Source organism: Stomoxys calcitrans, chromosome 2 (genome assembly GCF_963082655.1).
Source record: "Stomoxys calcitrans chromosome 2, idStoCalc2.1, whole genome shotgun sequence".
In the NCBI taxonomy this organism is placed as follows: domain Eukaryota; kingdom Metazoa; phylum Arthropoda; class Insecta; order Diptera; family Muscidae; genus Stomoxys; species Stomoxys calcitrans.
In genome coordinates, this window is record NC_081553.1 from 61497414 (window position 1) to 61521551 (window position 24138).

Sequence of the window (24138 nt, forward strand, 5' to 3'; positions counted from 1 at the left end):
AATTTTATTTCTATAGAAAATTTTGTCAAAATTTTATTTCTATAGAAAATTTTGTCAAAATTTTATTTCTTCAGAAAATTTTGTCAAAATTTTATTTCTTTAGAAAATTTTGTCAAAATTTTATTTCTTTAGAAAATTTTGTTAAATCTTATTTTTATAGAAATTCACAACTTTTTTTCTGTGTAAAATTGTTCATTGCTTAAAACCCTTTGAAGGATTTTGGTGAAAAATAGAGTATGCTTTTAGGCTTTTCAATACTTCGAAAGTGTTTAAAAAACGTTCATTAATCGGAAACTTGCTTTTATTTATTTTAAATTCGTTATTTAGATAAAACCAAAGCTCTTATATACATTTATAATTGCTTTAAACATTTTTTATAAAGAGATTAATTAAATTCAACATTAAGAATAAATATAGGAAAATATTTTTACCACGTTAAAGCATTTGAAAATCCAAAGCATTAGCAGTAAGGCAACTTTAATGGCAAAATCAATACTTATGTTCTAAAATATAAACATCCTTGTGTGCATACATTTCTCTATACCATTTAATCTTCAAAACTGGAAACCCTTAAACTACCTCTGGTCAATTGATTTAAGTCGATTATCGATAAATAAGGCTTGGGCGGCACATTGACAGGTAATTCAAAACGTGTCTGTTTTTCCGGAGATTGACTTTTACTCTTGCCACCATAATCATGCAGTGAAGGTTCCTGGGCCAAATCAAAACGTCCTGATTTAATGCGCAGCAAAGCAAATTGATCGTGTGTGAGTTGTTGCTGTTGATTTGTGGTTCCAGCACAAGGCATGGTGCAACTGGCAACTCGACGATAATTTCGATAACCACTAAAGTGACTACTGCCAGGAGCCACAGTGCGAGTGGGCGAGAAACCTCCTTCATCCGAGGAGCCTCCTGAATCATAGCAGATAGATAAATTCGTATAGGAAATGGGAGCATAGGAGCGAGTGGTCTTGGGTCGTGGTTTAACTTCATAGCGATTCTTGGAACGTGAACGTGAGTTATGGGTTCTGGGGCGACGCTTCTTTTGCCTTACCTCCGAGGGCAAGGGAGCCGGTAGCACATTAATAAATCTATAGTATTGTAAAAAAGTTCTAGCTAAATTGCGGCCGCAACGATAATCTGTAAAAATATGAAAACATTTTATAAAAATTTTCCATTCATTTATTCTTTATGAAGTTCTACTTACATCCCTCCTCATTGTACAGGGCCACCGTTTTACCGTCCTTAAGATAATGACCACCCATTGATATCTCCAATGTGTATGCATTAACGGTATCACTTAATTTTTCACAACAGTAGCGTCGTGCACAACCAGATTTCTTTTCGTCTGCATTAAATATCATATTGGCCGATGCATAGTCCTGAGCATTCCCAGCAAACAGACGTGGAAACACCAAATGCCTCTCATAGCGATAGACATCTTCATAGGTGTTGCCGTACATGAAACAACCATGGAGACTTGTGTGAGCATGTAAATCGATGACGAAATCGATTTGATACGACTGCAATGAATTGGAGAAAAAACAAACGCACCATAATCAGTGATAATTAACATTAAAACTGCGTTTCTGTGCTAATGAATCGAGGTCTTTAAAATTAATGGAGGTAGTAGGGTAATGTAGACATAGTGGGGATTTGCTATAAAATGTGATAGGAATGATATAAGCATGGTTTTAAATGTAAAATTTTCTAGAAAAATAAATTTTGTGTAGTTGGTAATCGTTTTGGCTTAAGGTCAATATGTTGGTAGTGTTAATTGCTTTTTATTCTGATATTTCGGTTGACGACGCCATTTTCAAAGACTGGTAGAATTAAACTAATATCAAATTAAAGCATTTAAGTTTAAAAAACAGTAACACTAAATTTTGTCAAAAATGTTGCATGTAATTAAAATTTCGAAAAAAAAAAAAAATCTGTAAAAAAAATAATTTTTTTTATAAAAAAATTTTTTTGAGTAATCAAAAGTTGACAGAATTTTGTATAGAAATAACATTTTGGCAATATTTGCAATTGTCTTTAGAAATAAAATTTGGACAATATTTTCTATAGTAATAAATTGTTGACAAAATATTTTTTTTTTTTAAACAAAATTTTGAAACATTTTCTATATAAAAATATTTTTACAAAATTTCATATAAAAGCAAATTTAACAAAATTTTCATTGTTAAAAAAATTTAAATAAAATTTCGCCCAATTTTTTGAAAACATTTTGATTTAAAACCAAGTGGTGATTATATTAAATCGCCCACTGTTGTCAACTAATAAATAAGTTGGTAGGGGTAACTACTAAACCAATGGTATATGCGCCAGACAAAAATAACTGATCTTGAACGCATGCTAGACGACAAAAAGAAATAAAATATGGACATAATTTTCTAAAGAAAAATGTCTGATAAAATATTCTATGCAGTATACGAGTAAAATTTTTGACAAAATTTGCTTTAGGCTAAAAATTTTAACAAACATTTCTTTAAAAATCATAATTTGACAAAAAATTCTTTAAAAATTAAATTTTGACCAAATTTTCTTTAAAAATTAAATTTTGACAAAATTTCCTTTAAAGAATAAATTTTGACAAAATTTTCTTTTAAAATAAAAATTTGACAAAATCTTATATATAAAACTCAATTTGTGTTTTTTTGTACCGTATAGACTCAAAAACGGCTGAACCGATTACCTTGAAATGTTCACAAATTATGTAGGTTGGTCTGAAAGGATACCGAAAGGGGGCGGACCCTTCCACTTATGCCAAAAATACAACTCACTGTTTCAAATTTCATCAAAATAGGATGAACAATGTTCCTTTTATGGGCTCAATACTATATATCGAGAGATCGGTATATATGGCAGCTATATCCAAATATGGTCCGATATGTACCACATTTTACAGGATTGGGTAGGGTTCTACCAGAATACACTGCGTCAAAATTCATCGAATTCGGGTGATAAATGGATATTTTATGGCCTCAATACCCTATATCGGGAGATCGGGTGGACGGTCTAAGGGCAGCTATCTTCAAATATAGCCCGACCAGAACCGCACTTCATAGAAATGAATAGGGGTCTACCAGAACTCACTGTGCTAAATATGATCGAAATCGGATGAAAAATTACCAATTTATTGCCTTAAGACTTTAAGTCTAGAGATCGGTCTATATAGCGGCTATATATAACTAAAATCTGATTTTATGAGATCAGAAAATCAGGTTTATGTACAAAAAATACGAAATCAATAAAAATTTTTTGAAAATGTTTTTATTCCCAAGATATCTGCAAAATTATAAATACCCAGCTTTTGGGTATAAATACCCGCGAATTTACCCAATTCATCGGGTATTTACACAGATTGTGTATGTTTGTCTGGAAGGAAACATAGGCTATATAATTTTTGGATATCGGATGGGGGCGGACCCTCCCCCTTACCTCAAAAACGCCACCCAAAACAAAAAGCGGACCGATAGGCCCAATTAGGGTATCAAATAAAAGGTATTGGAGACTAGAAAACGAATATCGTATTAAAATTTGAGTCTAAGTACCCAGCTTGCCGCCCCAACCCCAAAACTCCTCTAAAAAGATATACTCGACGTTCATGTCAATATGTACTCAAATGAAAAGTATTCGGCACTAGATTAAAAATATGACATAAAAAATTAAATCCAAGCAATGGGAGGTCGCCCCACCCCCAAGTACCCCCAAATGGGATATATGGGATTCAAATGAATGGTATTTGGGGGTAGATTACGAATATGACATTAAAATTTGCGTTCAAGTCTAGATGGCGCTTTTCCTCCTAAAAATACGTCAAATAGGTTATTGGCCCATTATGACAATACGGGACTCAAATGAATAGTATTTAAGTGTGTAAAACGAATTTGATATCCAATTTTGCAGCCAAGTGTTTGTGTTACGCCCTATAGCACCCCCTAAACTAAACTTAATTTCCGACTATGGCAATGTGGAGCTCAAATCAACGGTATTTGGGAGTGGATCACGAATTTGATATCCACATTGGAGTCGAAATATCTGAGGTGCCATCCCTCCCGTAAAAAGCACTTCTCATTACTCTAATTTTCAAAAACACCAGATCTCGGAGATTGGTAATGTGATTCGTTCACATTTTTTTGGACTCTCACAGTCAATTTGTAAAATGATTTTCTTTAAAAACAAAAATTAAATACAATTATCTATAGAAATTATTTTTTTTTTTGTAAAATTTTCATTAAAGATAAAATTTTGACAAAATATTCTTTAAAAATAAAGTATTGACAAAATTTTTTTGAAAAAAAAAAATTCCAAAGTTTTTTTAAAAACACAAAATTTTAAACTTTCCTATAGAAATAAGTTTGTTTGTTTGTGCTCATTTATTTTGATCTTTAAATTCCTTGCATGATTTTTCGAGCATATTACAGCTCAAGATTATTTAAATTCAATACTTTCTATTCAAAGAATAGCAAATCAAAGACTTGATTAAAGTTTAGCAAGAGTGTGCTGTTGTCAAAAACACTTTGAATGGCATGGTGGATCGCAATTTCTGATACGCCATGTATCTTCATCAACACCTTTGTTAAATTGATTGCGGTGCTCTACTTACCCACCGACTATTGAGTACAGTGTAGAGCACGATTTTTTTTGGAAACATGGTTCAATAATTCCCCTAGCGCTCACAAGCGCATAAAGACTTATTTTCCACTACTCCGTCATAAACTAATGATCAATGCTTAGAACAACAAATGACATCATCATTGCCAAACTATTTTTGTTGTGCATTCGTATATGCTTTTTTGAGTAGGCCACATTGACCAACAGAACAGCGACGGGCCGGTACGGAAGGTTTGTCAGTTTGCGGTCTTTTATTTTGATCTTTTCGTGATTTTTCGAGCATATTCCAGCTCAAGATCATTTAAATTCTATGCTTTTTACTCAAAGAATAGCATATCAAAGACTTTATTAAAGTCCTTTATAAATAAAAAATTTACAAAATTTTCTATAGAAAACATTTTGACAAAATTTTTTGTAGAAAAAATTTAGACAGAATTTTCAATAGAAAAAATGTTGACAAAATTTTCTATATAAAAAATTAAGGCTAGAAAAACTTTGGAAAAAAATTTAATTAAAAAATTCTGATATAATACCTTTGCAACATATTCTATAGAAAAAATTTTGCAAAATTTTCTATGTGTTGAGGGGATATAGGTGACCTTTTTATATGTATGAAGCTTGGGTTATAGTATTGACTGTAGGTCATGGGAAAAAACTAAGTTTTTTTTGTCTTATTTTATTACAAATATTTCGGTCGACGTCATCAAACCCTTTTCGAGGATTTTAATCTTTATCATGATACTGTTGTATTCATTCAATACAACAGGATAATGTTAATCGCAACTTCATGTTTCAAAATCTTCAAAAATGGTTTGACGACGTCGACTTAACTCTATTGGAAATAAAATAAGACAAAAAAATGTGTTTTTTTTCCATGACCTATAGCCGATACTTTACACCATGCTTTATAAGTATAAATGGGCCAACTTATCCCCTCAACACGCAGAAAATTTTGCAAAATTTTTCAATTAAAGGATTTGGTCAATATTTTTTCTATAGAAATTTTTTCAAATTCTTCTTATTTTCAATAGAAAAATTTTTTACAAAAATTTTCTATAAAAAAAATTTTGAAAATTTTTCTAAAGAAAAAATGTTGAAAATTTTTCTATAGAAAAAATGTTGAAAATTTTTCTACAGAAAAAATGTTGAAAATTTTTCTACAGAAAAAATGTTGAAAATTTTTCTGTGTAGTATTTTTCTGTGTGTTATATTTTGACAAAATCTTTTACAGGACAAATGTTGGCAATTTTTTCTATAAAAACAATTTTGACCAAATTTTCTATTGAAAAAGTTTGTTAAAATTTTTTATAGAAAAAATTTTGACAGAAATAAAATTTTGACAAAATTTCCTATACAAAAAATTTGGCTAAAAATTTCTAAAAAATTAAATTTTGACAACATTTTCTATAGAAATGGTAATATTTTCTATAGAAACAATTTTGATCAAGTTTTCTACAGAAAAAACTTGTAAAATTTTTTTATGGAAATAAAACATTGACAAAATTTCCTATAAAAAAAATTTTTACAAAATTTCTTATATAAAAAAAATTTAGACAAAATTTTCTATAAAAAAATTGTGAACATTTTTTCTATAAAAAGAAATTTGAAAAAATTATCTGTAAAAAAATTTTGACAAAATTTTTTATATTTCTATTCTTTGGAAATAAAATGGTGACAAAGTTAAAAAAAATTAACAATTAAAAAAATTTTTTTAATAGGTTTTTTTTCCTTCAAAATTTTTTCTCTCTCATACTTACATCAGAATTATCAATTTCCTTTAACATATTCTTTATGGCAAATATCTCGGGATGTGAGAATTCTGTGGCCACTTGCCACACACGATTCATATCCTGGCCAATTAAATTGCAACGATTATTGCCCAGGAAAACACCATCCGGATTGACCATTGGCACAATTTTAAAAACAAAATTTTCGCGTAATATTTTTGCAATGTTATGGCTACTTAATAAAAACTCCAAAAAACCTTGGCACATAAACGAAGCAGGACTGGCATTGGCATGAGAGCGACAGAGTATGATGATGACGCGTATAACGCAGCGTTCCACACGATTTGTCTTAACCTTGCCGACAACATGGTCAATGGTTATTAAATCGACATTGCGGTTTTGCTGAAACAGAAAAACAAATAATCAAAAAAAAAAAACTCTTTGGTAAAGCTTTCTCTAACTTACCAAAGTTTTGGTTAACAAACTTCTTGTAAATTTCTTCTCTCCACCCTGCTGCTGGCGACTTTCGATTAAGTTCAGGTACGACTGCATGCGTGAATAGCTATAAGGCGGTGCTAAAGCAAATTGATAGACATCATCTTCCTTGTCGAAGGAAAAGGCAAAACTTAGAACATAGTGATTCTGGTGATATGGTGAGCGATAATAAAAGACATGCTTCTTGGGCAATCTTTGCCATTTGGGGCGTGAGGATGATTTGACCAAAGGTGTTAGTCCCGAATTGAAAAGATTACGAGCCTTGCTGATATTCACAAAATTAAAAATTACTTTTTGATCTTGTTTCACATTGTCCACAGTGAAATTGAACCAAAAACGAAATCTGGGATTACAAGTATCCGGTCGCAAGAACAAATCGTATTCGAATTCTCCCACCAGATTGGCTTTACCCAAATTTCCGGTCTCAAAGGCAGCATCAAAGCATATCTGACCTCTTTTGGCTTTGCCACTGACACCGGGCGGCCGGATAATAACACGGGAAACATTACCCATGCCGCCCTCTCCATCACTGCCTTCACTATCTGTTAAGGAGAAAAGGAGAGAAATGTTACTTAAGATGAAATAAAGGGTGATTTTTTTGAGGTTAGGATTTTCATGCATTAGTATTTGACAGATCACGTGGGATTTCAGACATGGTGTCAAAGAGAAAGATGCTCAGTATGCTTTGACATTTCATCATGAATAGACTTACTAACGAGCAACGCTTGCAAATCATTGAATTTTATTACCAAAATCAGTGTTCGGTTCGAAATGTGTTCATTCACCGTTCAGCGATGAGGCTCATTTCTGGTTGAATGGCTACGTAAATAAGCAAAATTGCCGCATTTGGAGTGAAGAGCAACCAGAAGCCGTTCAAGAACTGCCCATGCATCCCGAAAAATGCACTGTTTGGTGTGGTTTGTACGCTGGTGGAATCATTGGACCGTATTTTTTCAAAGATGTTGTTGGACGCAACGTTACGGTGAATGAACACATTTCGAACCGAACACTGATTTTGGTAATAAAATTCAATGTTTTGCAAGCGTTGCTCGTTAGTAAGTCTATTCATGATGAAATGTCAAAGCATACTGAGCATCTTTCTCTTTGACACCATGTCTGAAATCCCACGTGATCTGTCAAATACTAATGCATGAAAATCCTAACCTCAAAAAAATCACCCTATATTACAATAAAAAATTGGGGTGTTCAATACAATTTTTTGAGTAATTTTGGCATTAAAGGCTATGCTAATGCATGCTTATGTCCACTGGAAACACTTTTATCCTTACTTTAACGATATTTTAAACTAAATTTGGAGAGATAACCACTTTTTCATATTTTTAGGAAGCTTTTCCTTGAAAGAATGATTTTTTACTTAGTTTTAAGAATTCTTTTTTAAAAAAAAGAATTTTGGAGAAAATTTGGGAATCATTTGTTATGGGAAAATTGATTTAGTTAGCGATTTGAAGTGAAAGGATATGTCTGTTTATGTAAAGTGACTTACGCTTAATGACAAGGTCCTTATTCCCAAGTTTTGGTTATTGCACTCGAAATAATTACCAACATTTTTGATCAAGGAAAAAATCTTTAATTTTAGTAATATATTTTTTTTTTAGTAAAATCAATCAAAAATTTTTGACAAATATTTCTTTTTTTTTATTAAATTTTATTAAAAATTTATAAATTTTTTTTATTAAAATCAATCTAAATTTTTTTGGCAAATATTTTTCTCAAATTTATATTTCTTCTTTTCAATTTCTATCTTTTTCAAAGACTACAACAGATTTTTGTCCACTGGAAAAAATGTTATCCTTACTTTAAAGATTTCTGGAACTAAATTTAGAGAGATAACCAATTTTTTATATATTTTAAGGAAACTTTTCCTTAGATGAATGATTTTTTACTTAGTTTTAGGAATTCTTAGTTTAAAAATACGATTTTGGAGAAAATTTGGGAATCATTTGTTGGGGGAAAAAAAATTAGCGATTTGAAGTAAAAAAATATATCCGTTCATATATAGTGACTTACACTTAATGACAAGTCCATTTTTGGTTCTTTCACTCGAAATAATTACCAAAATTCTTTGATCAGCAAAAAATCTTTAATTTTAGTAATATTTTTTTTTTTTTGGTAGTAAAATCAACCCAAAATTTTTGTCAAATATTTCTGTCAAGATTAAATTTATCTTTTTCAAATTCTAACTTTTCCGAAGACTATAAAGGCGTTATACCCACTGGAAACAATTTTATCCTTACTTTAAAGATTTCTTAAACTTAATTTGAGAAATAACCACTTTTTCATAATTTTAAGGAGAATTTTCCTTAGATTAATGATTTCTTACTTAGTTTTAAGAATTCTTAGTTCAAAAATAGGATTTTTGGAGAAAATTTGGGAATCATTTCTTATGGGAAAATCTGTTTATTAGCGATTTGAAGTAAAGGGATATGTCTGTTCATATATAGTGACTTAGACTTAATGACAAGGTCCTTATTCCGAAGTTTTGGTTTTTTCATTAAAAATAGTTACCAAAACTCTTCGATCAAGGAAAAAATCTTTTATTTTAGTATTATTTTCTTTTTGTGTTAAAATCAACCTTAAATTTTTGGCAAATATTCTATCAAAATTAAATTCCTCCGTTTCAATTTCTACATTTTCCAAATACTATAACGGGCTTATGTCCACTGGAAAATTTTTTTCTAACTTTAAAGAAATTAAAAAATTAATTTAGAGAGATAACCACTTTTTCATATTTTTTTAACAAAACTTTTACTTAGATGAATGATTTTTTACTTAGTTTTAAGAATTCTAAGCATAAAAATAGGACTTTTGGAGAAAATTTGGGAATTATTTGCTATGGGAAAATTGGTTTAGTTTGAAGTAAAAGGATATGTCTGTTTATATATAGTGACTTAGACTTAATTACAATGTCCTTATTCCGAAGTTTTGGTTCTTTCACTCGATATAAGTACGAAAATTCTTCGATCAAGGAAATAATCTTTACTTTTAGTAATATTATTTTTTTGTATGAAAATAATTTTTGGCAAAATTAAATTTCTATCTTTTCCGAAGACTTATGTCCACTGGAAACAATTTTATCCTAACTATAAAGATTTCTTAAACTAAATTTAGAGAGATAACCTCTTCTTCATATTTTTAAGGAAACTTTTGCTTGGATGAATAATTTTTTACTTATTTTTAAGATTTCCTAGTTCAAAAATTGGATTTTTGGAGAAAATTCCGAAGTTTTGGTTCTTTCACTCTAAATAAATACAAAAATTCTTCGATCAAGGAAAAAGTCTTCAATCTTAGTAATATTTTTTGTATGAAAATCAACCTGAGATTTTTGGCAAATATTTCTGTCTGTTTTTTTACATTTTTAAGCAAATGATTTTGTACACTTTTCTTGGATTGCATTTACCCTCTTCGGTTCTTTCATACATGCTCGTATGTTCCAAAGGATCTTTAGCTACACCCAACATTTTTATTATTAATTATATCAATTTTTTTTTTCTTTTTGTAAAACTTTAAACTTCTTAGGTACTCCAGACACTTGTGGTCTATAGCGAATGTATTGCAACTCTAAATGCATTTGCATTGAACCAAACGCAATTCAGCTCCAATTTCTAAACTATGCAAAGCTTTATTCAATTTGAATTTAATTGTTCCCATGAAATGGTAAGAAAATCTTTTTTTTTTTTATTTTCAAATTTCCGCCTCTATCATAAAGTGAAGTGAAGTGGTGGCAATATGTACGCCCTCGCGAACACACACACTCACACCCGTTGACATACATAGGATTTTTGTTTTTAATTTAGCTATCCTTAGACGGACTTATATTGCCACTCATAGTCTAGTTATCCTTAGAACCTAAAAGCACGTCTTCCGCATAACCTTTAACGCCATTTTTGCTATCTAACTCAAGACATTTCAATTGACGCAGTAGTGTTGCTTCAGTTTACACCTTGATCCATCACATCAGAGAAGGAGTTTAGGGGAGTGTGGTCTATTCTTGGTTTTGATGGGTGTCAGTCACTTAGTCTAAAGTTGGTGGTGGGCTGTTTGGGGGAGCCAGAGATTTACTTTGCCTTTTACTTTCGACATTTGACTTGATTTGAGTGTTGGAGTGCGTGCCGTCATTTATCTTGCAGCCAGTCATACGTGATTATTGTTGCACTTGGTCGGTATACGTGAGTGTCAGGATTTGCACTTTAATTGCTATGCATTGATTTCTAGTCTCGTGTCACGCCACAATCTTCAAGCAATGTCTGTTGCAGTGGGAGGCTTATTTTTCATAATTTTCTTAAAAATATTTGAGCTTTAAGGTGGCAAAATGGATCGAAGCAGGGTACTTTGATTTATGTTATTAAATTTTTACCAGATCGGAAAAACGTGCCTCCTGGAAGATTTTCTGCGACCAGGTCGATAGCGTTAAAAAAAATTCTCTCAAAAACCCATGTCCAAACTGAAACATTAGTAGACGGCTTGGGAGTGAGAGCAGAGACAATGGAGTACATGTTGAGGCTTTTGATAAAAACGCATTTTCCACATGATATGACGGGATTCATGGAGACACCAGAATCTGGGAATAAAGAGATTGATCGAAGGCTTATAATTACAGAATTTATGGTAAAGGATGCCATGAGGAGCTTCAAACCATTTAAGTCACCCGGACCTGATGGAATATTTGCGGCGTTACTACAGAAAGAGGCAGACTATCTGGCGGGCCATCTGGCGTGTATTTTTACAGCGTGCCTAGGACTTGCATATACTACGAAAGCCTGGCAGAAGGCAAGAGTGGTATTTATACCTAAGCCCGGCAAGACAATTTATGCGACCCCAAAGGTCTACAGGCCTATAAGCCTAATGTCCTTTCTACCATGGAAAGGAGTAGGAAATCCAGCGAACTGCCTAAATACAAACAGCTGGCCTATGTCAAGGGAAAGTCGGTGGAGACTGCCCTGCACAAGGTAGTAGTGCATAAGAAGAAACTTTCGATGCCTAGACGTACACACGGGCGGTATGCATTGACATCGAGGGGGCTTTTAACAATGTTCAGACCGACATTCTGATCCAGGCCCTCAGAGACTGGATAAACCATATGCTAAGGAACAGTTGGATAAATTGTGGATCCCATGGCATAAATATAAGGGAGAAAGTGGCACAGCGCACGCCACAGGGGGGCATTTTATCGCCACTCCCATTGGTGACCTCCATAAATAACCTATTACGGATGCTGACTGAAGAGGGATTTGAAGCCGACTGCTACGCAGACGATATTATATTGCTTCTAACAGGTTAGGATCCGAACCAGCTATGAAGATGGGTCGAAAAGGTCTTGTTCACGAGTAAGACGAAGGTGGGCCTATTTATCGCACCACGTTTTTTCAATGAATCGATTTCGATATCTGACAAGGTCAAATACTTAGGAGTATCCTTGGTCAGGAAACTGAATTGGAAGTGTCATATTCAGGAGCGTACCTAGAAGACCCACAGATGTTGGGCACTATGTAGACGGGCCATAGGCTCGTAAAGTAGTCTGAATCCGAGGATAGTCCACTAGCTCTACAGGAGCGTGATTAGACCAATACTTAGTTACGCCTCATAGACCAATACTTAGTTACTCCACTTATTCTAACAGCGATGGAGAAAAAGTGCAACGTTAGGATAATACAGCAGGTTCAGAGAATATGCTGTCTTCGCATTGGCGGAGCAATGAGGACCACGCGCACTAGGCCACTGGAGACTATTGTAGATATCCAACCCATAGACATACATACTAAATGTAAGGCAGCCATTGCAGCTATGAGACTTAAGGCGATGGGAGCATGGATAGAGGATCGGTGCAGGTCATACCATCGCGGTATAATCGAGGCGACGATGGCAAACCTGGAAGGAATAGGAGAGGTTTCCGATCGTATACTTAAGACGACACTTGAGGTCGAGTGCGAGGCATTGCTGCCAGCGGTACAGTCTTAGATTAACGGAACCCTGGTATTGCTACCTGTAAGATCATGTTACACGGATGGATCAAAGCTAGAGAACAGAATGGGTCTGGAGGTTTACATTGAGAACCCAGGGACTGAGATCTGTAAGGGGGAATGAAAAGCAGACGATTTGGCAGTGAAGGCCAAAGGACTGCCGTCAACAAACTTGATTAACCTGAAGCCTTTCGGGTTGACGCATTCCGAGTTAAGAGCGTGGGTCTGGAGAACAGAATGGATCTGAAGGTCTAAATTGAGAACCCAGGGACTGAGATCTGTAAGGGGGAATAAAAAAGCAGACGATTTGGCAGTGAAGCCCAAAGGACTGCCGTCAACAAATTTGATTAACCCGAAGCCTTTCGGGTTGACTCAGTCTGAGTTTAGAGCGTGGGCTACGAACGCTCTGCGGGATAGCGAAACGAAAAGACGACGAAAATCCTATGGGGAGATCCGCATTGTGAGAAGACGAGGGTATTACTGAAAGGAAGCAAACAGGAGGTCAGTAAAGCTTTCGCTATCATAACAGGACACAGGACTACGAGCTGAATTATACAAGATCGGTGCGGCAAGTTATAGCATGGTCATGCTCAGAAGATGATGAGATATTGGAGCATTTCCTATGTCATTGCCCGGCTTTCATGGCTAACAGACACCAGCACATAGGTGTGGACACAATACAAGATATAAACCAACTAAAGGGCGTGGTATTGAAAACAAATATGGATTTTGTAAGCAGCTCAGAATTCCGGACTTATATTTTCTTTTTGAGGTTACTTTTATAGTATTTAGAGAGCACAACAAGCCGATTACTGGCTTAGGTGTGTGTCCATAGTGGCATGGGGCGTATTAATAACCGCGGCCTCTATTTAACCTAACCTAATCTATAACATTTTTGAAACTGCCAAAAAGCGATCTTTGGATGCTTTTCCTTAGGCATCTAGAGGGAGAAGGTCGGTTTTTGCACATGTAAACTTCGTTAGCGGAGGACACCGTAGCAGAGGTTAGCATGTCCGCCTATGACGCTGAACACATCGGTTTGAATCCAGGCGAAAACATAAAACAAAATTTTTCAGCGGTGGTTTTCCACTCCTAATGCTTGCGACATTTGTTAGGTTACCATGCTGTGAAAACTCCCCCAAAGAGGTGTCGCATTGTTGCGGGCTCAGCTATAAAAAGGAGGCCCCTTATCATTGATCAGCTAAAAATTGAAAGGGATAGTACCCATTGATATGTGAGAAGTTTCTTTATGGAATACTCATGGGCAAATTTGTATTTGCAAAAAAAATTTGGTCGTCATTCCCTTGGAAATGAACAAAAGTGACACTTATGTCGACATTCCAAAGCAGCTTTCTCTCAAAGTTAACAATTCCAACATACGCTCTCAAAATCGTAATTGCTAATATACGTTTAAAATGTTCAGCCAGGAGCGTCGGAGGTCTGTTGAGGGTATCAATTCCATATACTGGGGTAACCAATAGTCTATAGCAATACATAGTATAGTGGAGAGATATAGGAAGAAACAATGATAATCCAGCAGGAACCAATGAGTTACTATTTAAGACAGGATGCGAAAGATGATAAGGCATATACATTAGCTTATTTTTACGATTGGACTAGAAAAATGCATACCCCATTATATACTGCGTCCAGTGCTCAAAAATGGACACAAAACGGTATGTGATGACTACGGAGAAGTATGTCTCCTTCCCTTCGCTTACAAAAAATTATCGATCATATTGAATTAGGGAGATTGAAATTTGAATTCAACGTCAAATTTGGACTCCATCATTGTGTCTTTAGAATTGGACCACAATATTCACACAACTTCAGATGCTGAAATAGAATCATGAGATATAGGTTGGCACATTCTATCTATTTGCCGACTACTCGGCAGCTATCGGTAGTTCCATAGGTTGAAAGGCAAAACTGTCAGACTGCGCCAAAAGAATAGCTAACATTCGATGTTATGTTAAAATATGGTAGAACCTCTTTGAGCTATTTAGTAATGTGGTCTCTTGAATATAAATTCATTAAACAACATATTCTGGCCGCCTTTGCCGATGATATTGGCGTTATGTAAGCCATGCTGGGCACCAATTAAATTGAATGCAATTAAATCATTGGTGGAGTAGCTAAAATAAACCAAGTTTGGCATCGATAATCTCTAGAGAACATATTTCTGAACTCAACTGTGAACTGAATATTTCACAACAGAATAGCTGCACAGCCCTCAGATATATCCATTTTCCTGGGGAACTAAATTCTGGATAAATTCCTTTGTAAGCTAAGCTTCAAGATAAGGTCCAAGAGCAACGGACGCTACATTATCAAAAATTGGAGTCTTAAATTGCTCCGTGAATATGTGTTCCGTAAATAAGCTTCGGCACAGCCAAATTTAACGCGCTTTTACTTGTTTTTCACTTAATGACTTAAGTTCTATAATTATTTGATTTTTTTTATACCCTCCACCATATGATGGGGGTATAATAATTTCGTCATTCTGTTTGTAACACCTCGAAATATTCGTCTAAGACCACATAAAGTATATATTGGGTTGCCCAAAAAGTGATTGCGGATTTTTTTAATAGAAAGTAAATGCATATTTAATAAAACTTAGAATGAACTTTCATCAAATATACTTTTTTACACTTTTTTAAACCAAGCTAAAAGTAACAGCTGATAACTGACAGAAGAAAGAATGCAATTACAGAGTCACAAGCTGTGAAAAAATTTGTCAACGCCGACTATATGAAAAATCCGCAATTACTTTTTGGGCAACCCAATATATTCTTGATCATCATGACATTTGAAGTCGATCTATCCATGTCTGCGCGTCTGTCCGTCCGTCCGTCTGTCTGTCGAAAGCACGCTAACTTTCGAAGGAGTAAAGCTAGCCGCTTGAAATTTTGCACATTTACCTTTTATTAGTGTAGGTCGATTGGGATTGTAATTGGGCCATATCGTTCCATGTTTTGATATAGCTGCCATATAAACCGATGATGGATCTTGACTTCTTGAGCCATCAGAGGGCGCAATTCTTATCCGATTTGGCTGACATTTTTCATGACTTGTTTTGTTATGACTTGATATAGCTGCCATATAAACCGATGATGGATCTTGACTTCTTGAGCCATCAGAGGGCGCAATTCTTATCCGATTTGGCTGAAATTTTTCATGACTTGTTTTGTTATGACTTCCAACAATTTTGCTACGTATGGTTCAAATCGGTCTAAAACCTGGTATAGCTGCCATATAAACCGATCTGGGGTCTTGGCTTCTTGAGCCTCTACAGAGTGCAAAACTTATCCGATTTGACTGAAATTCGGCACGACGTTTTTGTTATGACTTCCAACAACTGTGCTGAGTATGGTTGAAATCCCTCCATAACCTGTTATAGTTGCCATATTAACCAATCTTTAATCATGACTTCTTGAGCCACTAGAGGGCGCATTTCTTATCCGATTTGGCTGAAATTTAGTATGATGTGTTTTGTTACGATTTTCAAAAACTGTGCTAAGTATAGTTCAAATCGGTTCATAACACTATACAGCTGCCATATAAACCCATCTGGGGTTTTGACTTCTTGAACCTCTAGAGCGCGCAATTACTATCCGATTTGGCTGAAATTCGGCATGACGTTTTTCGTTAAGAGTGTCAACAACAGTGATAAGTATGGTTCAAACCGGTTCATAACCCGATATAGCTGCCATATAAACCGATCTTTAAGCTTGACTTCTTGAGCCACCAGAAGACGCAATTCTTATCCGATTTGGCTGAAATTTTGTACAACGGCTTCTCTCATGACCTTCAACCTACATGTCAAATATGGTTTGAATCGGTCTATAGCCTGAAACATCTTCCATATAAACCGATATCCCTATTTTACTTCTTAAGCCCCTAAAGGGCGCAATTCTTATACGAATTGGCTGAAATTTTACACAATGATTCTTACTATGGTCTCCAACATTCTATTCAATTATGCTCCGAATCGGACCATAGGTTGATATAGCTCCTATACCATAGCAATTCGTTTCTTCTATCCTTTGTTTGCCCAAAAAGATTTAGCGGGAAAAGAATTCGAAAAATGCGATCCATGGTGGAGGGTATATAAGATTCGGCCCGGCCGAACTTAGCACGCTTTTACTTATTTTTACCATACTTTTGGGTTAAAATTAACCTTTTCTACATCGACGATTAACAATCTTAAGACTATGATTAGTGTTTTCTTTGCTCTTTCAAAATTACCTGAATCACCCATTATTTATGTGATGAAGGGTTGGTTGGTTGACTGTTTAGTTGGCCGGTAGGGCTTACATATCACTCAAGTAGCGGCTGAGATGCACATTTTATTTTTCCACTCTATTATACAGGTATCTTGGCTACAAAAACAAACACATTAATTTACAAACAAGTGCAACAAATAGTCTCTCAAGTACCTTAGAAAAAACCTTAGAAACTGGGCGTCCGCACTGATAAGAGTTTTGGGGGGTTTCGAAAATGTTGCCAACGGTCGAGTGAATGTAACCACTTTGGCTTTTATTTTGGAGGGTGGTTGCGTGTGTGAAATATTTCACTTTCTCTTGAGTCAAGTGGGTTATTTTTCAATTTAACACATTCTTTTTTTGGTATATCTTTGGTATGTTTGTTGCCTACTTTTAGAAGGCTTATGCCATAATAGAACTATTGCATATTATAAGGCGTTGCACTGTAGATACTGCAATAATCTCTAGTAAAGAATCTTGTTTTTTTTTCATTCCTTTTGCGTTTAAAATCTTTTTCGTTTTACTTGTTGGTTTTCAATTTTCTTCACTTGGTTTTAAACATTTTGCTTTCAGTTGCTTTTTGAATACTGGCCGTTTTTGACGTCTCTGCTTCATGTTGCGGTATATTTTGTTAATTTTTGCATTTTTTTTTTAATAAAAATACTTTTTTGACATTTTGATTCTGTGTTGTTTTTTGTTTGTTTGATCAATAAATTCCAAAGTGTTTTTCTCTCTCGCTTTTATTTTACAACATTTACTGCCGAATGAATGTGGATAAATCATTTGCCGTTTTTGCCATTGCCTATGTGTAGGCGCTTGAATGAAAATGAACAGCGTAGTTGTATTTTAGTTGGGAATTTCTTTGGCTTCATGGGAGTGAAGTTTTGTTAAGCGCTTGTATCTATCGTTACGCTGTTGTTACTTTTAGTTTGTTGTGTATCATTATTTGTTTTATATGGGGTTATTATTCAAAAAAAAAAAAAAATTCGCATGTGCGATAAAGTTTTAGTTACAACTTTTGTGCAATACAGGTCGTCGCAGTGAGTTCAGCAGACTCTAGCTGTCAGCGTTACATGAGATATACAGCGTCAAACCATAAACATCGTGTTAATTTTAATCATCGTCCTTTCTGGGCGCAAGTATATTTTTGTTGTGCTGGCTGACTGAATGGCTGGCTGGTTTCGTGTTCCTTCGTCCTTGCCGTCTCACCATTAAAGTCATATATCATTCATCGACTTTTGTGCTGTCTGGCAGCGAATTTGTGTCACGTGTGTTGGTTACTTTTCGAATATAGTTCATTAGGTTAGCTGTCTTTCTGTGTGGCACACACAAAACTTGCGCTATTATCAAAAACACATAGCCCGGCCATTGTGAGTATATGTTACCAATATGAGTAGAATTCGGGACTAAAGACTAGTCCTTTCTGGCGTCTCGTCAAAGTCGTGTGTTGTTGTGCAATTTGTTTTTTCATTATTGTCTGGTTGGTTGGTGCGGCGTCAAACTCATGCAAGTTTCCCTTCGGTTGATTTATTAATGCGTAAAACGTGAATTACGAACTCCATTGATTAAATATTGACTTTGTTTGTGTGTCGAGTGGAAGTTGAATTTTGTTTTCCGATTAAAATGCCTTTTTAGGCATGATTGATGGTTAATGTTAGACAAATAGATTAACATTCAATTAAGAACTATTTTTTCTAATATGAGAAACATTAAAAAGTTAAGTTTTTTTTTGTGAAACATTTGTGGTTTTGGAGTGCATTATTTTGTTTATTGGTTGTTACCATGGCATTTGGGTAAAGGGAGACCCCTTGAAGCTTACAGCTGACCCTTTTGTTATGTGGAATAGTTGTAACAAAATACGAAGGATAGTTGAAGTCTTATGCTATTCAAAATACTAACTTTAATTTATGAATGAAAAACAAGTAAAAGCGTGCTAAGTTCGGCTGGGTCGAATCTTGGGAACCCACCACCATACCAAACTTCTGTCAAACCAGCAAAAATTAAAGCTTCTAGGAACCGAACAAGGATGATCGAGAGACCAGTTAACATGAGAGCTATATCAGGTTATAGACTGATTTTGGCCGTATTTGGCACAGTTGTTAGAAGTCGTAACAAAACATTGCATGCAAAATGTCGCCTAATCGGTCAAAAATTGCGGCTTGTAAGGACTCAAGAAGTCAAATAGGAAGATCGGTTTATATAGGAGCTATATCAGGTTATAAACCGATTTGGACCGTATTTGATGCAGTTGTTGGAAGTCGCAACGGACAAAAATTGCGGCTTCCAGGGGCTCAAGAAGTCAAATCGGGAGATCGGTTTATGTGGGAGCTATATCTTTATCTGAATCGATATGGCCCATTTACAATCCCCAACGACCTACATCGATACTACGTATCTGTGCAGTCATAACAAAACACTAAGTGCAAAATTGCAGCCAAATCGGACAAAAATTGCGGATTCCAGGAGCTCAAGAAGTCAAATCGGGAGATTTGTTTATATGGGAGCTATATCAGGTTCTTGACCGATTTGGACCGTACTTCCCGCAGTTGTTGGAAGTCATAACAAAACACCACATGCAAAAGTTCAGCCAAATCGGACAAAAATTGCGGGTTTCAGGGGCTCAAGAAGTCAAATCGAGAGATTTGTTTATATGGGAGCTATATCAGGTTCTTGACGGATTTGGACCGTACTTGCTGCAGTTGTTGGAAGTCATAACAGAACACCACATGCAAAAGTTCAGCCAAATCGGACAAAAATTGCGGGTTTCAGGGGCTCAAGAAGTCAAATCGGGAAATCGGTTTATGTGGGAGCCTTATCTAAATTTGAACCGATATGACCCATTTGCAATCCCCAACGACCTATAACGATACAAAGTATCTGTGCAAAATTTCAAGAGGCTACCTTTACGCGTTCGACCTCTTTCCTGATTTCGACAGACGGACGGACGGACATAGCTAGATCGACTCAGAACCTCGAGACGATCGAGAATGGGGTCTTAGACGAATATTTCGAGGTGTTTCAAACGGAATGATTTGATTAGTATACCCCCTCCTATGGCGGTGGGTATAAAAAAAACTTTTTTGAAGCCAAGTTCTAACGGAGCATCATGCTACTAAAGGGTGATTTTTTTAGACCAATAGGAAAGTTAAAAAAAAAAAACACACATACAATAAAAAAAGCATAAAATCTTTATTTCAATCGATAGTACGGTCCATATAATTAAATGTTTAAAGATTATTTCATGCAAATGTAGACCGTGACTGGTCCCGTCAAATGCAAATTTTGCCCATGAACATTCCACTAAGGAACAGAGTCAAACTTCTCACATATCAAGGAGTGCAGTCCGATTCAAGTTTTAAGCTCTTTGATAAGGAGCCTCCTTTTTATAGCCGAGTCCGAACGACGTGCCCCAGTGCGACACCTCTTTTGGGGAGAAGATTTACATGGCATAGTACCTCGCCAGGACTCGAATCTAGGCGTTCAGCGTCATAATCCGCTTGATCCAATTGTGGCATCCTCTTTCTAACATTTCGGCCGTTATCTCGCGAATAAATGGTTCAATGTTGTCTTCCAATGCGTCAATTAAAGCGGGCTTGTCTGTATAGACATGAGCTTTAACATAGCCTCACAAAAAATAGTCTAACGGTGTTAAATCGCTCGATCTATGCTTCCAATTGACCGGTCCCAAAAGTGAAATAAAATGTTCACCGAACTCGCCTCTCAATAAGTCCATTGTTATGCGTGCTGTGTGGCATGTGGAACCGTCTTGTTGAAACCACATGTTATACAAGTCAACCTCTTGCATTTTGAGCAAAAAAGTTGGATATCATCTCCTTCACTATTCACAGTCACATTATGATTCGCATCATCTTTGAAGAAGTACGGTCCAATGATGGCACCAGCCCATAAACCGCACCAAACTGTGACTTTTTCAGGATGCATTGTTAGCTCTTGCAATGCTTCTGGCTGATCTTCACTCCAAAATCGACAATTCTGCTTATTTACGTACCCATTGAGCAAAAAAATTAGCTTCGTCGTAAAATGAAAGAAGCGCGCGATTAACTTTCTTGACAGAGCATGCATATTGATAATAAAATTCAATAATTTGCTAGCGTTGTTCGTTTGTAAGACGATTCGCGGTTAAATAATAGACCATACTGAAGATGTTTGACAGTGAAACAAAACATGAAACGTGCGTGAGCCGTTTATGTGGTGTCCCCGCTGTTCCTTAATGGAATATTCGTGGCCAAATTTTGGCTTCGTTCCTCTACTGACCCAACATTGTAGGTCTACAGATCTCAAGCCTATCGCAATGCATCGTTTAGTAAGTTATTCATAAATTTCCTAACGGTCGTAATGATGTCTAGAATTTCCAGCTACTTCATGTACAGTAGCACGTTAAATCCATGATAAAGGAGCAACCATTAGTTGCTGAAGTGCCAAAACCTTTTCTATTGCAAAAAAATCTCTGATCATATTGAGCTCGTCTCGAAGTAGAAACAAACGAAAAAAACAAGATTGGTTGTTTTTTCGGAGCCACATTTGCATGTGGAAGTGGCGATCCTCGCCAAACTTTTATAGGTGAGCAAGCTCGTTCCGGTCGCGGTAACATGATGGCCATTGGTTATTAAAAGGCGCCAATATCTCGCCTTATCGTATCGAGCATCATAGGCACTCAGTATTGAAGCAAGAGCCGGTGTCACCCTCTCACTCAGACTGTTCACTCGATACCGCTTATTGTCCGCGACTGGAGTTACAGCTACTCCGTATGGAGCATTCCACCATTCGCAATCTGTTGTCGCCCCCGGTAGTTCCCAGCTTAGCTTCTCGTGATAACAAAGAACACCACTCAGATTGGAGCTCAAAGTTTTAGCCTGTCTGATGCTCAGAATCACCCCGTGCCGGTACGAGATTGTTTGTTGTTGTTGTAGCAATGTGTTTACATTGAGGCGGCAGCCCTAGCCGATGAAGAACTCCATCGGGTCAATCCGGTACGTACAACCGGCTGCCATGGGATTGACGAAATTGGTAATTTTATGTTGTTTTTAGCATTTGCGGATAACTTGGGTCAGAGCGAGGGGGGAGGAGAGTGACCTTAAAGAGCTCCGTTGTGGGTATGTAGAGAACCTTAATCCATTTGACAAAATCTCGTTAAAGGCGGTGCCACCCTCTCACTTAGACTTTCCACTCGATACCGCTTATTGTCCGCGACTGGAGTTACAGCTACTCTGTATGGAGCATTCCAACATTCGCAATCTGTTGTCGCCCCCGGTAGTTCCGAGCTTAGCTTCTCGTGATAACAAAGAACACCACTCAGATTGGAGCTCAAAGTTTTAGACTGTCTGATGCTCAGAATCACCCCGTGCCGGTACGAGATTGTTTGTTGTTGTTGTAGCAATGTGTTTACATTGAGGCGGCAGCCCTAGCCGATGAAGAACTCCATCGGGTCAATCCGGTACGTACAACCGGCTGCCATGGGATTGACGAAATTGGTAATTTTATGTTGTTTTTAGCATTTGCGGATAACTTGGGTCAGAGCGAGGGGGGAGGAGAGTGACCTTAAAGAGCTCCGTTGTGGGTATGTAGAGAACCTTAATCCATTTGACAAAATCTCGTTGAAGGCGTCTAGAGCTAGATCACATTTTCATTTCTTGTTGAGAATATGTTGTGACTTTCAATGCCAGTATTAGGACATTTGGCAATTACCACATTAAGGGATGTCAATTGAATGCATGTATCAGTGTCTTAAGTACCATAGTTTAAGTCAATGTGCCATAATATTGTTGTTGTTTCTAATAAAGCCGAATTCAATCCATAATTCTAAATCACTGCCTTACTTCGATTTGAATTCTCTCTTGAAATGCATCAAGGTAATGAACATATGATGTATCAAATATCTTAAAGAACAGCGCCATCTATGAGTTAGGCCAGGTATATATGTTTACTTCACAAAGTTTTCTTTCCTTTCTCCTACAACTGCGATAGGCATAATGCAATAAGCTATTAAATATGTTGTGTGTGTGTTTCTGTAATTATTATCTTAGAATCTGATATAAGGCTTCCTAATACATTCATCCCATCCTTTTAAAACTGGTCCTCATATCCTATTTTCTTATTTTTTTTGTTCTTGTGTTTATGTTTGTTTAAAGCTTATTTGGAATTCGGAAAAAAAAATAAACGATTACACATTACTTACTCCATACTAGAGCTAGCTAGCCCAAGTAACACTATTTTCAAATTCCTTGTAGTATTATTTGAAAGCAGCCAATTTGAATTGCACCATTATTCGTTTCCCAGAAGTTAACGCTGTTCCAAGTTAATCCATTTACAAATATCTAAGTCTTGCAGCATTAATAATTTTTTAATATTTCTGTCTTCGCTCTAGATTGGGAAGTGTACGTCCACCGAAACGTTGTCGCAGCGACATGGATTCAACATCGGCCTCGGATATAGTTATCATACATGGTAACTCTCATCCTGATTTGGCCAATCTGGTGGCCGAACGATTGGGCATTAAAAGTGGCGGATGTTCGGTATTTCATAAAACAAATCGTGAGACCATGGTCGAGATAGGGGATTCAGTGAGAGGAAAGGATATTTATATCATACAAACAGGAACCAAGTAAGTAAACAAAAATTTTAAATATTAAAAATAAAAATAAAAATTCTTGTAAAATTTTTACTATGGAAATAGGTTAGATTCAAAAACCATTGTCATTATGGATATACACCTAAGTCAGTAATCAACATTTTGGCCGCTCTAAATACTAAAAAAAACCTTGAATAAAATGCTATGTCAGGAATTCCGTGCTAATAACAAAATCCCCAGTTGTTTTCCATACCAGGCCCCTAAGTCGGTTCATGTGTGGTTTTGAGGCCGGAGTCGAAGTCGGACTATTGAGCCGGAGTCGGAGATCGGTTTGAAGTTGAGCGCGCTTACCTCGACTCCTAACCGGTCTTCGACTCCGGCTCAATACTCCGAATCCCGTTATGATACCGAAAGCTATATTGGACTCCTTGTTGTTGTTGTTGTTGCAGTGTGTTGTACACTGA

At 35.9% G+C, this 24138-nt stretch overlaps 2 protein-coding genes across 10 annotated transcripts in view; one reads left to right on the forward strand and one right to left on the reverse strand.

Annotated features, from left to right (window-relative positions):
* The window catches only part of LOC106082719 (phosphoribosyl pyrophosphate synthase-associated protein 2), a 99917-nt gene that overhangs the window by 59907 nt on the left and 15872 nt on the right, over window positions 1–24138 (forward strand). For 5 of the 8 annotated variants that reach the window (XM_059361614.1, XM_059361612.1, XM_059361613.1 and 2 more), the window contains one exon: window positions 23471–23707. In XM_059361614.1, coding sequence (XP_059217597.1) covers window positions 23511–23707 — 197 coding nt within the window. In that variant the 5' untranslated portion in view covers window positions 23471–23510. Of the gene's footprint in view, window positions 1–17658; window positions 17707–18325; window positions 18456–23050; window positions 23071–23470; window positions 23708–24138 lie in introns of those variants that run through there. The other 3 variants (XM_013245410.2, XM_013245413.2, XM_013245412.2) reach the window with 3 other exon arrangements.
* Window positions 284–17552, reverse strand: LOC106082718 (cytosolic carboxypeptidase 6). Of its 2 annotated transcripts, XM_013245408.2 has the most exons (6): window positions 17260–17552; window positions 17069–17202; window positions 6813–7384; window positions 6378–6749; window positions 1208–1523; window positions 284–1140 (listed from the first exon to the last, which is right to left on the reverse strand). In XM_013245408.2, the coding sequence occupies exons 2-6, from the start codon at window positions 17079–17081 to the stop codon at window positions 548–550; spliced, it is 1866 nt and encodes a 621-aa protein (XP_013100862.1). In that variant the 5' UTR covers window positions 17082–17202; window positions 17260–17552; the 3' UTR covers window positions 284–547. The 2 variants fall into 2 exon arrangements, with proteins under 2 accessions (XP_013100862.1, XP_013100861.1); XM_013245407.2 differs by lacking the exons at window positions 17069–17202; window positions 17260–17552 and adding an exon at window positions 10261–10331.